Consider the following 16,253-nt stretch of genomic DNA (forward strand, 5'->3'; position numbering starts at 1 on the left):
AGACACAATACTCAAGTTGCTTAGCCAGAACCTTCCCTCCCTACATCAACTACCCGGGAGTGTCATTGCGGGAGGGAAGCACGCTCTCTCAGGTGGATGCTGTCACGGTCACCGGCGCTGGGGCCAGGCCGCTTGCGGCACAAGGAGCAGGGTACCAGACGCCCCTGGTCCACGTGCTGGCACCAGACCTGCCCCCCCTTTGCTGAAGCATTTCGTCTCTAGAGGTGTCCACACTGTCCTGCTCCTCCTGTTTCTGCCTGCAAGGACAAGCTGTCTCTTCAACAGTAAATCCTGTAGTTACGGGATCTCGTTTTCCACACGGTGACGTGACTAGTTTAAGTCACAGATGTCTGGGGGGCCTGGCAGTCCTCCCAACGAATCACCGGATACAGAAATAAGGGACAGAGGTGATTAAAACAGATGCAAGCTCCTTAAAAGCCCACAGGAACTCGCCCAGGGCCCTGGCATGGGCTGGGACCAGGAGGCAGGAACCCTGCTGGTAAGAGGGAGTCACAGGTAAGGGGGCGCAGTAGCGACTGAGAGCTGGACCCCAACTATATAGATGCAGTCAGCCCACAATCTCAGATACTGCCGGTAAATGATGGGGTAAAGAGATGTACTGCTGGCACTGGCCGGTTGGCTCAGTGGTAGAGCGTCGGCCTGGCGTGCAGAAGTCCCGGGTTCGATTCCCGGCCAGGGCACACAGGGGAAGCACCCATCTGCTTCTCTACCCCTCCCCCTCTCCTTCCTCTCTGTCTCTCTCTTCCCCTCCTGCAGCGAGGCTCCATTGGAGCAAAGATGGCCCGGGTGCTGGGGATGGCTCCTTGGCCTCTGCCCCAGGCGCTGGAGTGGCTATGGTCGCAACAGAGCGACGCCCCGGAGGGGCAGAGCATCGCCCCCTGGTGGGCGTGCCGGGTGGATCCCGGTCGGGCGCATGCGGGAGTCTGTCTGACTGTCTCTCCCCGTTTCCAGCTTCAGAAAGAATACAAAAACAAAAACAAACAAAAAAAGAGATGTACTGCTTTTCAAAATAATGTACTAAGAGGACGCAGTGGCAAAGCCACGACAAAGACACAGTTGTGTTACTGATGAGATCTGGTTGATCTGCAAATGTCACCGCACTCCAAAGACATCAGTATTCTAAAATAACGTGATGAGGACACAGAAGACAAGCCCTCGAGATCCTCTCTCAGGAAGACAAGCTGCAGGAACAAAACGGAGTAAAACTAAGGTAACAAAGCAACAGAAGCAGAGCCGTATGGAGAAACGTGAGCCTGGCCTGCCGCTGGCGCCGTGGAAACTGGGATGGCTTCAGCAGACATGTGACAGCACACCTAAACCCAGAGTATCCACCTTCACTTTTCACTAGGATCAACTAATCTACGAACAGCCAATTTTAAAAGAAAGTCATCACACTCATCTAAAACATTAAAACTAAAATGACCATAGAGATAAACAACAGTCTAATTATATTCCCAGCTGATACTGTTAATTTCCTAAGACTGGGTCAGAAGAGAAACAGTATTTTTAAGATTCAATCACTTTATGCCTGAGGGACTGGAACAGGACACTATTTTATCTTATACTGAACTTCCATTATTTTCAAGGTTGAACAGAAAGCAATTACAAAAAGATCTTGTTGTTTTTTAAAGTCAGAGCCCCAACTTCTCGGAGTGAAGTGGGTAGCGTGTTAAACATCCAGCGACAGGCCATCACCCCAGACCAGTGAGGTGAGCGCCGGGTCCTCAGGGCTGTGCTAAGCTGGACAGTGCTTGTGGGTGGGCAGGGGTGAGACAGGTCTGCAGAACAGCCTCATCCGGACACGGTATTGCCGTTACTTCTCAAATATTCAGTTAAATTACCGATTCCTTCAGAAAGCAAAGCCACGCTTTTCTGAATATCCAGATTATCATCACTTACAGAGAAACAAACACTAAGGCAATCACACGTAATTTTTGGTAAACAGATCAATGAAGACATTCTAAAGAAGAAAACAGATGGACTGCTGAGACACGGAGCGGTACTCTGCGGCCCTTTGCATGAGCGAGAAAGAAATGTTTCCATGTAAAGCTGCAGAGATGTCAGGGTTAATCAATTCCACAGCTTAGTCCAGACTCTACTGCAGAAACAACTTTTGATGATGAGACTCAAATACACTCTGTCCTACGTGGAGGCCGCGCACAGCCCGGATTGTAGAAGGGCTTTAAAAAAATTCAAGTATTCCGGGCCCAACTCCCACACCTGCTGCTTACTCATCCCATGACCTCAATTGTTACTTCTCTGGAGTTTAGTTTTCTTGTCTATAAAATGAGCCTTCCTGTGATCTCTCAGGCGTGCCTTGAGAATTAAATAACACAATTCCTTAAACAGTACCCAGCACATAGGAAGCTAATAAATGGCAGAATTATTACAGCAAGACTATAAAGAGTTGCAAGGTCACCTAAAATTAGTTTATTTGGAAAGGACAAAATTATACTTTTATTCACACAAAGAAAATGCATAGTTCAACTTAATGTTATTTTATATACACAAAATCGGTTTCTGCATTCTTCCATTCGTATTTACTGTACCCCTGCTGTGAGCCAGGCACCAGCGGACCAAATGAAACCGTAACGAACAGGACAGAAAGCCTCACTCTCATGAGGTTTACATTCTAGAACAGTGGTCCCCAAACCCTGGGCCACGAACCGGTACTGGTCCGTGGGCCATTTGGTACCGGTCCACAGAGAAAGAATAAATAACTTACATTATTTCCGTTTTATTTATATTTAAGTCTGAACAATGTTTTATTTTTAAAAAATGACCAGATTTCCTCTGTTACATCCGTCTAAGACTCACTCTTGACGTTGTCTCGTAAGTTCGACGATTATATTTAAAAATACCACAGTTTTTACGCCAGTCGCATAATTTTATTTTGTGCATTTATCCGTCCCACCCTAAAGGCCAGTCCGTGAAAATATTTTCTGACATTAAACCGGTCCGTGGCCCAAACACGGTTGGGGACCACTGTTGTAGAGGTCTTCAACCAGGAGGGGCCTCGGAGGTGGTCGGGACTTTTGATGCATTTTGGAGTTTAGAAACAACAGTGGGTTGGTTGACTAGATACTGGGTATGGAATCAAAGGCACTTTTAAGATCCAGAGCTTGTCAAATGGAAGGACGGGTTTGCCATTAACAGACACAGGGAAACGGGGGTGGGGGGCTGCTGTGAGGAAGGTCAGGAGCTGGGGGGGGGGCCGTGACAGGTCTGAGGCGTCGATCAGGGATGCAACGCCAGCAGCTGGATATACAACTCTGGGAGGGCTGGCAGGAGACAAACTGAGGAGAAGGTAAACTAAGATAAGAGTCATCCAGGGAAGTCCCTGCACTTCTAAGATTTAACTCTTGGAGTAATGAGTTTCTCTCATGCTCGCTGACCACCGGGAGTGAGATTATTTAAAAAAAATAAAATTAGTTCCAGTTCTAGTTTTATTAATTTAAAATGTTTGTTTGATAACCAATTTATATAAACAAGAACAACATAACGCCTGTCCAGGCGGTGATGCATTGGATAGAGCATTGAACTGGGATGCGGAGGACCCAGGTTTGAGACCCCGAGGTTGCCAGCTTAATTGTGGGCTCATCTAGTTTGAGCAAAAGCTCACCAGCTTGGACCCAAGGTCACTGGCTCGAGCAAGGAGTTACTCGGTCGCTGAAGGCCCGCGGTCAAGGCACATATGAGAAAGCAATCAATGAACAACTAAGGAAAACTGATGATTGATGCTTCTGATCTCTTCCACTCCTGTCTGTCTCTAACGCTCTCTCTGTCTCTGTAAAAAAACAAACAAACAAACAAAAAAACCCCATACATTTGCCTTTTTTTCATGCTGCCTTACACGTGTATGATCGTACTCTGGATGGTCAGGAGGCACGAGGATGCACTTGAACGTTCGTACTACTCAGAGGGTTAATTCTCTTTAATTCTGTCCACATTGGAAACAGATGATAATGCTGATGAACTATATTTCTCTATATACCTCTACTTTCCAGTTTTTTGTTGTTGTTTTTCTTTTTTTTTTTGTATTTTTCCAAAGTGAGAAGCAGGGAGGCAGACAGACTCCCACATGTGCCTGACCGGGATCCAGCTGGCATGCCCACCAGGGGGCGATGCTCTGCCCATCTGGGGCGTTGCTCCACTGCAACCGGAGCCATTCTAACGCCTGAGGCGGAGGCCATGGGACCGTCCTCAGTGCCTGGAGCCAATTTTGCTCCAATGGAGCCTTGGCTGTGGGAGGGGAAGAGAGAGATAGAGAAGAAGGAGAGGGGGAGGGGTGGAGCAGATGGGTACTTCTCCTGTGTGCCCTGGCTGGGAATCGAACTGGGGACTTCCACACGCAGGGCCAACACTCTACCATTGAGCCAACCTGCCAGGGTATTTCCAGATCTTTTTTTTTTTGTATTTTTCTGAAGCTGGAAACGGGGAGAGACAGTCAGACAGACTCCCGCATGCGCTCGACCGGGATCCACCCGGCACGCCCACCAGGGGTGACGCTCTGCCGTGACCAGAGCCACTCTAGCGCCTGGGGCAGAGGCCAAGGAGCCATCCCCAGCGCCCGGGCCATCTTTGCTCCAATGGAGCCTTGGCTGCGGGAGGGGAAGAGAGAGACAGAGAGGAAGGGAGGGGGGGTGGAGAAGCAAATGGGCGCTTCTCCTGTGTGCCCTGGCCGGGAATCAAACCCGGGTCCCCCGCATGCCAGGCCGACGCTCTACCGCTAAGCCAACCGGCCAGGGCCCAGATCTTTTTTATACAAGAAAGTCTGCCTGGGCCCTGGCCGGTTGGCTCAGTAGTAGAGCATCAGCCTTGCGTGCAGGAATCCCAGGTTCGATTCCTGGCCAGGGCACACAGGAGAAGCGCCCATCTGCTTCTCCACCCCTCCCCCTCTTCTTCCTCTGTCTCTCTCTTCCCCTCCCGCAGCCAGGGCTCCATTGGAGCAAAGTTGGCCCAGGCGCTGAGGATGGCTCTGGTCGCAACAGAACAATGCCCCAGATGGGCAGATCATCGCCCCTTGGTGGGCATGCCAGCTGGATCCCGGTCGGGCACATGCGGGAGTCTGTCTGACTGCCTCCCCATTTCCAACTTCAGAAGTATACAAAAAAAAAAAAAAAAAGACAGTCTGCCTGATTAAAGGTCTGTAATTAAATGAAGTTATTTGCATGGCAGAAGCTTATCACTTTAAAACAGGCAGCCTATACTGAGTATCAAAGCAGAAGAACAATAAAAAATTCTTTGAAAATAGTAATGTACATTAAAGCATGCTTATGTCATTTCTGCTCGGAGAGCTGCATGATGCTGGAGGCCGTCCACCTGCCGCCTGTCAGCCTCCACACAGGTGAGTCTGCACCAACAGCTGTGGCAAGGGGCCAAACTAGCCAAGACACTAAAGGGACCTGGGGGACTTCTTCTGGTAAAGCAGCATCAACACGCTGTTCCTGGGAGCCACCCAGGATTTATACAAAAGACTGTTTATACATTTCCATGAAATAAAAGAAGAAAGGAAGTTTATGTAACAAAATGAGAACAGCAGGGCTGAAACGTAAATCCACAAGCATTAGATTTCTAGTATCTTGCCAAATGCCCGACTTGGAAAAGATAAAAACCAACAACAGTAACAACAAATCTAGAAAAATCCAGATAAGTGAAAACATGCATTTTATTATTCATTGCTTTTAAAGAAATTGCTAATATCTAATGTGGCTATCAGCAGTTTAAACCCAATCATAAAATTCCCTTCCTTTCTCAGCAGTGGCTAAGAATTTACCGTTTGTAGAATTGAAATTACTGAGGAAGGAAAAAAACAAGAACCCAAAATAGATGGAGATGAGATAGGCCTGTGCCGCTATTCATGACCTAGAACTTCAATATTTGATTTCACTGTTTCATCTAATATGCTCCATCACGTTGTTGTGAAGTAATTTCTGTTGGTTCACTATCAAAATTCTAGTCAATAGTTGTTGCTGGGCTTTTATTAAAAACAGTTCAAAAACTGTCTCTTGAATGTTTTTTTAAAAGTTACCAATTTTGTGACTCTTAATTTCAGTCAAGTCACAAGCACCAGAGTAAAACAATAGTCTCAACTATCATTTGCAAAGCATCATCTAGTTAAAAATATTTCAGACCATATTCCTTAATACAACTGGGGACACTAAATGATACAACTGTATCTTCCAACAAAGATAAAAATTCAAGAATTAATTACACGGACATACTATTGAATAAAACGTAATATTAAAAGAAAAGTAAGCCTTTTGGTGAGCACCCAAATAATTCCTCCTCTTGTATACAGTGACACGAAAGCATTTTTCGCTCTCAGGTTTCGACAAATCCCGTTGTAACGATTCCCTCCCTTCCCGGCCTCTCCGCCTTTAATTCTCCCGCAGCTCGAAAACTGAGATGGAGAACCTGGTGTTTATCCTCCAGCTCCATCAGCAGTTTTACCTCTCGGATTTCTGTGCTGCTCGTCGTTTGCTACGTGCAAGTTTGCTTGTGGAACTTTCTAACTAATATTCAGAAGCTGCAACGGGAGCCTCGTTCGTGGATGCGGCCTCTCTTCAGGAACCTCCCTGGGGTTACCCGAAGACAACAGCAGGAAGGGAACGAAGACACTGAAGGCCACAGACAAAAGGTATGGAAAACGAGAAGCTTCTGTAAGCTTAGAGACCTAAACATAGCTCCTCACTTACCAATTTCGTTTGCGTTTAAGTTGTAGCTCTGTTTTTAAATATGAGCTTTGAGATAAAGAAATCGTGTGGGGAAAGCTGACTTGACTTTGTAATGACATCCCGCCTGACTTTCTGTCGGCAAACTGTTGACTCCGCAACACGCACAGGCTCTGTCCTGCAGGCAGCGGAACCGGAGACCTCCCTGCAGAACTAGGTCTGCTTGCTGTCCCAGTACTCCTCCGCCGCCGCCAGCACGGAAACAAAGTCCGCCTTTATTCTCCGCCCCACAGAAATGTGAGCGCACAGCCCACAGACTGTCCTGTACTGGAGGGAAAAACAAAAGATCTCACAGCACTACAGCTAAGACGCCAGCGTCTTTTTACAAAAGAAACAGAACGGTGACCCGCTTTGTGGGAGAACAAATCCTTTCTACTCGTGGTCTCTAGGCAGAAGACAGCATTTCACGTCCAGCACTCACAGTAAGCGGGTGCTATGCGCGCTGAACGCAGTCATACTGTTTACGTGGATTTTGGCTGGCTGTAATTTATCACTGCCAGTACTTGTTAATTAAGATGAACAGGCTGTCTGCAAGTTTGCATTATACTGAAATTTAGAAAATGTATTGGCTAATGAGGAAAAAAAAGGGTTATAATTGGGAAGCTGAGCATAGATGAATCAACACATAAAGGTCACTCAAGCAAAGTAAAAATAAAGAAACGAGATGCTCTCAGGGGACGTTATCACAGCAGTCTGGCTCCGAAAGAACCCCCACCCTGAACACGGTCCGGGAGGGAGTCACCGGCTGGGGCTCTGAACCCAAACCTGAAAGCAGCTATTGTGAAGCTATAAACGTGTGCTTCCTTTTTTTTTTTTTTTTCTAGAAACTTTAACATTTTTGTGCTATTCTCATCTCAGGATGTAAAGAAATTGTATGATGGCAGGCGAAGCCTAGGCACTCTGATCCTCACAGCAAGTCCGAGTCTTGAGAACATCTCTCCTAAAATAGTAAATTTCACAGTTTAAGACTAAGAACAGAAATAAGCAATGGGATTCAGATAGCCCCGGATTGAACTCCACAGGGAATCAAGGTTAGAACTACAGAAAAGTTTGTAGCTTTAATACAGGTGTGCATTAGTATTACTTCAGACATTTCACAAAAGCCAGGCGTTGAGCTCCTGGCTGTGTCTCCAAAGCTGAGCCGTTTGCTCATCTGATGCCTTCTGGAGTCGTGTGTGTGTGTGTGTGTGTGTGTGTGTGTGTGCGCGCGCGCGCGCACGCGCGCGCGGTGGGAAAGGGCGTGAAGAGGCCACAGTGGATGGTATTTGTGCTGTCACAGGAAGCACCCAGGGGGAGAGGCCCCAGAAGTAAGGGGGGAGGGGGGGTAGTACGCTGGAAGGAAGCGGGGAGGAGATCTGTATCCTCTGTCTAGACCTGCACCTGTGTGGCGCAGGGAGATTTACCCCCTGAAGAGGCTAATCTGAAAAGATGACCATGGACAAGATTACACCTACAGTTTCTTTCAGCTCCAAATTTCTATGTCAATGAATTAAATCAACCCAAGGAGGGAAGAGAAAAAAGAAATTGCCTTAGGATATAAAATAAATACCATGACATTTGTTTGTCATATAATAGAAAATAAATAAAAATACTAATAATGTCAATTATAATTTACTGATTATTTTTCTATGGGAGTAAATATTGTTTTAACCCCTTAAAATGCTTTGGCATATTTAAGTCCATGATACAGGTACGACAATCTCATTTTGCAGAAGAGGACCCTGAGGCACACAGAGGTTCTGGAAAGCCAAGACTTGACCATTTCTGCCTTTTGTCAGCTATCTATGAATCATGATAGAGCCACTTTAACACACCGTTCAAAATTCAGAAACGCAAAGCCAGTACTGCTTGCTGTATTTCGGAAACCAACACATTTCTCAAAGATGGCAGATTAACTCACAGCCAAGCAACTAAGTGCTAACTTTTCCCTCTTAAAAAAAAAGTGTCACATTAGTTTTGGTATCCTTTCACAAGTAACGACGTGGTTGTTTGTTAGGTGCTTCCGAGATCTGAGGTCCCTCCTCTGGAGCTGCTCGGAGTAACCGGTTTCGCGGTAGCCTGCGGCATTTGGGTCAGGGAAGGGCTCCAGTCCCAGCTAGCGAGGATCTCACACTGTCAGAGCCGAGGACAGTAGCTTAATTGTCCTGCTTCTGAATCCCTTGTGCCTGGTGTGACAGAAGTGCCATCCTAGGTAAGGATTTTGCAAATGTTTATTAACTAGAAATTGAGGCTAATCCTGCAGGCGACCTGCTTTTCACTCCTTTCTTCTCCTCCTTAAAAAATTCCCCTCTGTCACGTGCTGGCACATGTGGGTGCTTCATAATTACTTGTTCAAAAATCCATTATTTGAATACTTAAAACTTTTCTAATCTATATTAATATATCCTTTAAAGGGGTGGGTTTAAACTATTCTTCCTTATGACCTACAGAGTATTTTAATTGAAAACAAAATAGGTTCTAAAAGTCTGTAATGCTGAAATAAAAAATTCCTGACCAGACCCTGTAGCTGGAATTTGGTATGCCTCCACCCCTACCAAGGGACGAGACCCCTCTGCGGACCACTTCCGCACAGTTGAAGTTTTAAAAGAACAAAGTGGACGGCTGTGTCCACTGTGCCCCCTGCACGAGGCGCCCCCAGCGCAGGACGGAGCCTGGGAGGCCTGCTGTGAGCCTGTACCCCGGGCAGCAGTGTCGGCCGCGGCTGCGGGGCCTGGGCACGCTCCCCGGCTCACAGGAGCTGTTCTGTTTCTTCTTCCTTCCTTCAGTCCTGGCTTTGTCCTCTCTCCCCAGCCTGTTACTTGGTTCACCACTACACAGGAACAGCTACAACTCGGACCCAGAGCCATCATAATTAAGCACCGGGATTTTCTAGGTGGACCAAGCTGGCGGTGACATCATGGCCTGGGTGCGCCTCGAGCTCTTTGCTTTCGTCCTGGCCTTCTGTGGGGTCTCTGGAGTGCTGGTGGCCACCGTGCTGCCCAACTGGATGGTGAGTGTGGCCGCAGGCTCCAGCATCATCACGGCCATTGTCCAGGTGCAAGGGCTGTGGATGGACTGTGCGTGCGACAGCACCGGCATGATGAGCTGCACCCTCAAGTTCTCCATCCTGTCCCTCCCCACGCACGTGCAGGCTGCGCGGGCCACCATGGTCCTGGCCTGCATCCTGTCCGCTTCGGGGATCTGCACTGCTACAGTGGGGATGCAATGCACTCGCCTGGGAGGGGACAGAGACACCAAGGCTCAGGCGTGCTTGGCGGGGGGCGTCTGCCTCGCGTCCGCCGGGGTCTCTGCGCTAATCCCGACAGTGTGGTACACGCAGGAGAGCATCGCCGCCTTCCTGGACCTGGCCGTTCCCGAGAGCAGCAGGCACGAACCCGGAGGGGCCGTCTACATCGGGTTCATTTCTGCCGTGCTGCTGGTGATCTCGGGCATGATCTTCTGCATTTCCAGCATGAAAAAGACTCCAGAGGCCTGGCCCTACCCGCCCAGGCGGCAGCACACCCCCACCACGAGGCTGGAGGGCAAGCCAGCGTACAGCCTCAAGGATTATGTGTAACAACCGTGCCATGCGCGTGGGCTCTCTGGGCGCCTGCTGAGACCTTCCTCTGCATTTCAGATAAAAAAAATGAACCAGAATTATGCTTAACCTTTCCTATAGAGATTTTAAATATATACTTTAAAAATGGCAAGATATTTAAAATGCCAGCAAACATTCTCGTACAATTACGCCTGTTTTAAGGTTATTCTTCCACCCATTTTCATGCTTTATCTAAGGGTCTGTTATTGAAAGAGGCTTTGCTTATATTAACAAGGCAATTCACTGATGGCTTTTTTCCTTTTTAAGATAACCTGCTGATACACTTTCCAAATTGGTCCTTCATTGGGTTTTATATAAGAATTCAGCTGCCAAATGTGCCCTGGCCGGTTGGCTCAGTGGTAACGCGGCAGACCGGCGTGTGGAAGTCCGGGTTCAATTCCCAGTCAGGGCACACAGGAGAAGTGCCCATCTGCTTTTCCACCCCTCCTCCTCTCACTTCTCTCTTCCTCTCTCTCTCTTCCCCTTCTGCAGCCATGGCTCAATTGGTGCAAGTTGGCCCCGGTGCTGAGGATGGCTCCATGGCCTCCTCAGGCACTAAAAAATGGCTCCAGTTGCAACAAAGCAAGGGCCCAGATGGGCAGAGCATTGCCCCTGGTGGGCATGCTGTGTGAATCCTGGTCGGGTGCATGCAGGAGTCTGTCTCTCTGTCTCCCTGCTTCTCCCTTCAGAAAAATACAAAAAAAAAAAAAAAAAAAAGAAAGAAAAAAAGACTTCAACTGCCCAACTGCCAAGTGTGAGAGGCGCCTTGCCCCGTTTGACCCCAACACTCGTCTGCTTGCTATCTGTGTGGCCACACCACAGCGGCTTGCTTTTGTGTTCCAGCCCCACTGCAGGACAGCGCGTGAGGGACAGAAGGGCAGTCCACCTCTTTCAGACGTCGGCCCAACCAGCCACCCTGAGTCCCCACCTACTGTGACCTTCCTGCCGTTTTTCATTTTAGGAAAATACCTACATACAGCTGTGTGAGCCTACAACATGACGTTCAAAGATGAGGCAGAAGTGAAGCAAAGGGCCTGGTCAATGCTACCACAGCAAGCAAAGCCCAACCACACTCAAACCCCAGGCCTTTTCCAGCACCGAGGACAAGCTAAGTGATGACAGTACATGCTCAGAAGGGCTCTCCTCTGCTGCCAGCAGAGGGTTCTCCGGATGAAGTCATTTCTTCACAGTAATTCAGACTTACCCCATCTTGTTTAACTCTCATGGATTAGTGTTTGGACTATAATGGTTAATTTTAAACTGTCATTTTATTCTCAAGTTTGATCAATATTAGCAAAAGCATTCTCGTCTTATAAATGAGCTGCTTCCATGAATTAATAGGTATGAAAGTAATTTTTAAAGTATAAAGAATGCTTTTAAACATATAAGTTGAATTATGTACTTCAAGTATTTTAACAAGAAAAATTGGATTATTTGATGAGCACAAGAAACATTGCACACCGTTGTTTCTAATTTATTTGTTATTTCAAGCTTAGTCATTGCTCACAATATCATGGCAAAGGGGGAAAAAAGAGCATTTCTTTGTACACTAATAATTCAGGACTGGGAAGAATATCTTTCATGTAATAGTAATTTTCATTCGTTCATACAGAAGGAGCCTACAATGCTTTCTGCCTATTTTGCTCGGGAGGCCATCATTCTCTCCTTCAACAGTGTCACTAACTATTAATGGAACAGCTAAAACAAAGGTGCTATTTCAAATACAGATTGGAAAAGGGATCCCTGAGACAGAAGTTTAAATGATTGTTTAAAGTATGCACTATTTTTGAATGGTCAAAATATGTTGTAAACAAATATATTAAAAATAAGTCTAATAAAGACTTTTAATGCAGATTAATGTTACAGGATCACTTTGACTACATTGTTTTCTCACTTAGCTTAATGCGATGAGCTTCATATGCAGTCTGTGTATCCTAGAGTCCTACATTAAAAGTCTACTTTCTAGCCCTGGCCGGTTGGCTTAGTGGTAGAGCATCGGCCTGGTGTGCAGGAGTCCTGGGTTCAATTCCGGGCCAGGGCACACAGGAGAAGCGCCCCTCTGCTTCTCCACCCCTCCCCCTCTCCTTCCTCTCTGTCTCCCTCTTCCCCTCCTGCAGCCAAGGCTCCATTGGAGCAAAGTTGGCCCGGACACTGGGGATGGCTCCATGGCCTCTGCCTGGGGTGCTAGAATGGCTCTGGTTGCAACAGAGCGACGCCCTGGATGGGCAGAGCATCGCCCCCTGGTGGGCAATCCCGGTGGATCCCGGTCGGGCGCATGCGGAAGTCTGTCTGACTGCCTCCCCGTTTACAACTTCCGAAAAATACAAAAATAAATAAATAAATAAATAAAATAAAAGTCTACTTTCTATGTTCTATAAAAGTTAATATGTAATTCAAACAATTCATTTTTATTTAGCTTTGGAATATTTTCACCCTAAATATGTATATAGGAGTAGTATGAACTTCCAGGAAGGCAGCCATTTCGTACAAAACAATGGTCCAATTCTATCCCGACTGGAAATGGTGATGATGAAATGGTTTGTGTCCCTCCAGGACTCACCCTCTGTACTCGCTGTCCCCCCATCTCCCCCTCCCGCACCCCCCCCAAGCTAAAGCAATTTCTTCTTCTTTCCTTTCTTTTTTTAGAGAGAAGAAAGAGGGAGATAAAGGCGGGGGGGGGGGAGCGAGATGCATCAACTTAATATTGCTTCTTGTCCATGCCCAAACCCGGCAAGCCCAGGGCTTCGAACCGGCGACCTCAGCGTTCCAGGTCAAGGCCTTATGCACTGCGCCACCACAGGTCAGGCTAAAGCAATCTCTTTGAGCACTACATTTTGAGCTATGTACTTTTAGCACACATCACCGCTGTTGACGCTGTGGATGTCTACCCCAGCCTGCACTGCTCTATCTCCAGTGATGTTTCCATTTCACTGTATTTTTACACATATGTAAACTGTCATTTGCAGAACTGCAATTTTGTTTCTTAGTTAATTCTTACTGCTTATTTTATTCTTAAGTAGTTGTGAACACATAACTAGTATTAGATTGTAACGGTAAATACATTTATTTTTATTCAACATGGTTTATCTGATTTTTAAAAAGGACGACTTTGTTAGTCCTCTGATTAAAAAGCTGGCTTTTAGTTTGCATCTTTATTTTTATTTTAGACTCACCCACTTGAAAAATATTTCAGGCGATTTACACTAAGACTACTGGCCCAGTAGGTTTAAAGGCCAGTGTAAAGGTGAGTGACTCAAGTTACAGGAGAGCAGGAGTGCCTACGATAGCCCTGGCTGGAGGCTGCGGATGCAGTCTGACCTGGAACTGGGTTAGACCTGCCTGCTGCCGAGGCTCAGAGGCCACACAGGGAACCCGGCAGCTCTGTCTACTGCAGGACCCCCCGGGGCTCGTGTCGGCACCGACCAGGCTCCCCACCAGGTCTGCCCCCCCTGCCAGCTGCAGCTAACGGCTCACACATCTGGAGCTGTCTCTGCGGGAGCCTCATGGCACCGCTGCGCCCAGGAGGAGCCCACCGGCCCGAGGCTGACCAGCGCAGGGGTACGAAAGGCTGCTCCCTCGCCTCAAGGGAGGATGTGCTCTGAGGGTCCCTTTGCAGCCGAGCTCCCGTCCGCCCTGCCCCTTCTCCAGGTGGAACAGGGCCCGGGCCCTCTCTCCGTCTCCTGAGAGCACTCCTCCATACCTCCCTGTCACAGAAATCCTACTGCAATCTCCCATTCCAGGAAACTAGGCTGGACACAGAAGAATACTAGTTAAGCAGAAAAATATTAGTGTTCTGACTTTATGTCCAAAGAATTCTCACATACAGGATAAAAGCCAATAGAAGTCATATTTCAGCCTGACCTGCGGTGGCACAGTGGATAAGCATCGACCTAGAACACTAAGGTCGCCGGTTCAAAACCCTGGGCTTGCCTGGTCACGGCACATGTGGGAGTTGATGCTTCCTGCTCCCCCCCCCATCTCTTTCCATCTCAGTCTTTCTCTCTTCTCTAAAATGAATAATAATTATAAAAGTCATTTCGAAAAACACAAAAGCCTCAAAAATGGCTGTTTCTTTTTTTCTTTTTCTTTTTTTTTTTATACAGGGACAGAGAGAGAGTCAGAGAGAGGGATAGACAGGGACAGACAGACAGGAACGGAGAGAGACAAGAAGCATCAATCATTAGTTTTTCATTGTGACATCTTAGTTGTTCATTGATTGCTCTCTCATATGTGCCTTGACCGCGGGCCTTCAGCAGACCAAGCAACCCCTCGCTGAAGCCAGCGACCTTGGGTCCCAGCTGGTGAGCTTTTTGCTCAAGCTGGCGACCTTGGGGTCTCAAACCTGGGTCCTCTGTATCCCAGTTCAACACACTATCCACTGCGCTACCACCTGGTCAGGCCAAAAATGGCTGTTTCTTATGCGGACGCATCCACTTACCGAGCCCAAGGCCTCACTAGCTGGGCACAAACCTAGTGAGGGCCGCTAAAGGTGGTCCTCAGCATCAGCCCTGCATGCCCAAGTCCTGACCCTTTCTTACCTCCTGGGCCTGTTATCATTGATTCGTCTAAAGTGGTACAGACACAATTTATGCTTTCAATCTGTCCCATGTTTGAGTGTAACTTGCTCCATATTCTACACTTAACAGGCAAAATTAGACATAAGTTATATTTACATCTTAAAAAGAATAAACCACACTACTATAAGATATTACAACTTGATCCATAAATATATGGACAAATTTTCTAAAACTCTGCTCAGACACTGTCTGGCTGTCCTCAGAGGGTCCCTCACCTGCTCTGCTACGCTGCAGCTGCTCCGGAGTGACAGAGAATGCTTCCAGAACGAGATGGAACCCTCTGAGGTACTGTTTTCCTCTCTCATAACACATCCTCGCTCCTTGATGACCACCTTCCTATTTTACATGTAAATCCCCTGCATGTCATGCCTTCAACGTGATGAAAAACATGTAAAGAAAATTACTATGAATATGTTTGATTTGCCAAAAAGCAACATCCATCAATGAAAAGAGAACCAAAGACACAGCTAGCTTTTTTCCAACTATTGAATACTTCCATAATGACTTAATCCTAAAGGAAAAAAGCTTTTAATTAACTGACAGGGGTACTGTATCCCTAAATCAAAAACAGAGTTGGTAACAACCTCTAAACACCATTAAGTACTTTCAACTAGGCAACTAAACAAAGAGAAACTGTCCACTAAAAATATTCTAACATCCACTCTAAGAAACCCCTGGAACAATCAGGTAACCTATAAAGATTCTGGGTTGTGGTAATAACCAAAACCAAAACTCGAAGATCTTGGTATCTGCTACAATGTGGTCAGACACTATTCAAGATGTTCCGCATACACCTAGATGCGTGACAAGAAAGCACGCTGTACGGTCACTTGGTTTTCTTTAATATAACGGCCACCTGTTCTAGACAGAAAATTCCTGAAAGGAAAAATGTGTTAAATCTGATGATAACCTACAAGATACCCCCAGTCATCAGGTTCTGTTTAGAATGTACCAGGCTCTGTTTTGGTAGATGCCGTTTACAGTGTCAGGAACCTGGAGGGACTGAAATGAAGTGGGACTAAGAGTGAGCTCCCTGAACGTGACTTAGAAAGAGCTGACCATTAACCCTTTGAGCAGAGTTTCCTGTTAACCCTGAGGAGGTACATGGACGTCTGTACTACCTGAAGGGTTAAGACCGGTCTGCCACTGGAAGATGGTCTGAACGGGCTGCATCCCTCTAGCCACCGGAGCCCTCGGCCGCTGTGGCAGACAACACAGCAGAGCACGTGGAAGGGGCAGCAAGGAAAATGGAGGCTCCTCGATCGACTGCAAGATGCACACGTAGGGCTGATGCTATCTGGGCCCCACTCTAAGCCAAAAAAACCTGCATCTAGCTCTAAAAAC

General features: G+C 47.1%; 2 protein-coding genes across 4 annotated transcripts in view; one reads left to right on the forward strand and one right to left on the reverse strand.

Annotated features, from left to right (window-relative positions):
- Nucleotides 1-16,253, reverse strand: part of TFB1M (transcription factor B1, mitochondrial) — a 49,292-nt gene that overhangs the window by 8,301 nt on the left and 24,738 nt on the right. The window lies entirely within an intron of this gene.
- CLDN20 (claudin 20) lies at nucleotides 8,659-11,061 on the forward strand. The gene is made up of 2 exons (XM_066248178.1): nucleotides 8,659-8,946; nucleotides 9,546-11,061. The coding sequence occupies exon 2, from the start codon at nucleotides 9,652-9,654 to the stop codon at nucleotides 10,309-10,311; it is 660 nt and encodes a 219-aa protein (XP_066104275.1). The 5' UTR covers nucleotides 8,659-8,946; nucleotides 9,546-9,651; the 3' UTR covers nucleotides 10,312-11,061.

The sequence above is a fragment of the Saccopteryx bilineata genome, chromosome 12 (assembly GCF_036850765.1).
Source record: "Saccopteryx bilineata isolate mSacBil1 chromosome 12, mSacBil1_pri_phased_curated, whole genome shotgun sequence".
In the NCBI taxonomy this organism is placed as follows: Eukaryota; Metazoa; Chordata; class Mammalia; order Chiroptera; family Emballonuridae; genus Saccopteryx; species Saccopteryx bilineata.

Coding starts and splice junctions, on each gene's coding strand:
- CLDN20 (XM_066248178.1), top strand. CDS start 9,652: ATGGCCTGGGTGCGCCTCGAGCTCTTTGCTTTCGTCCTGGCCTTCTGT.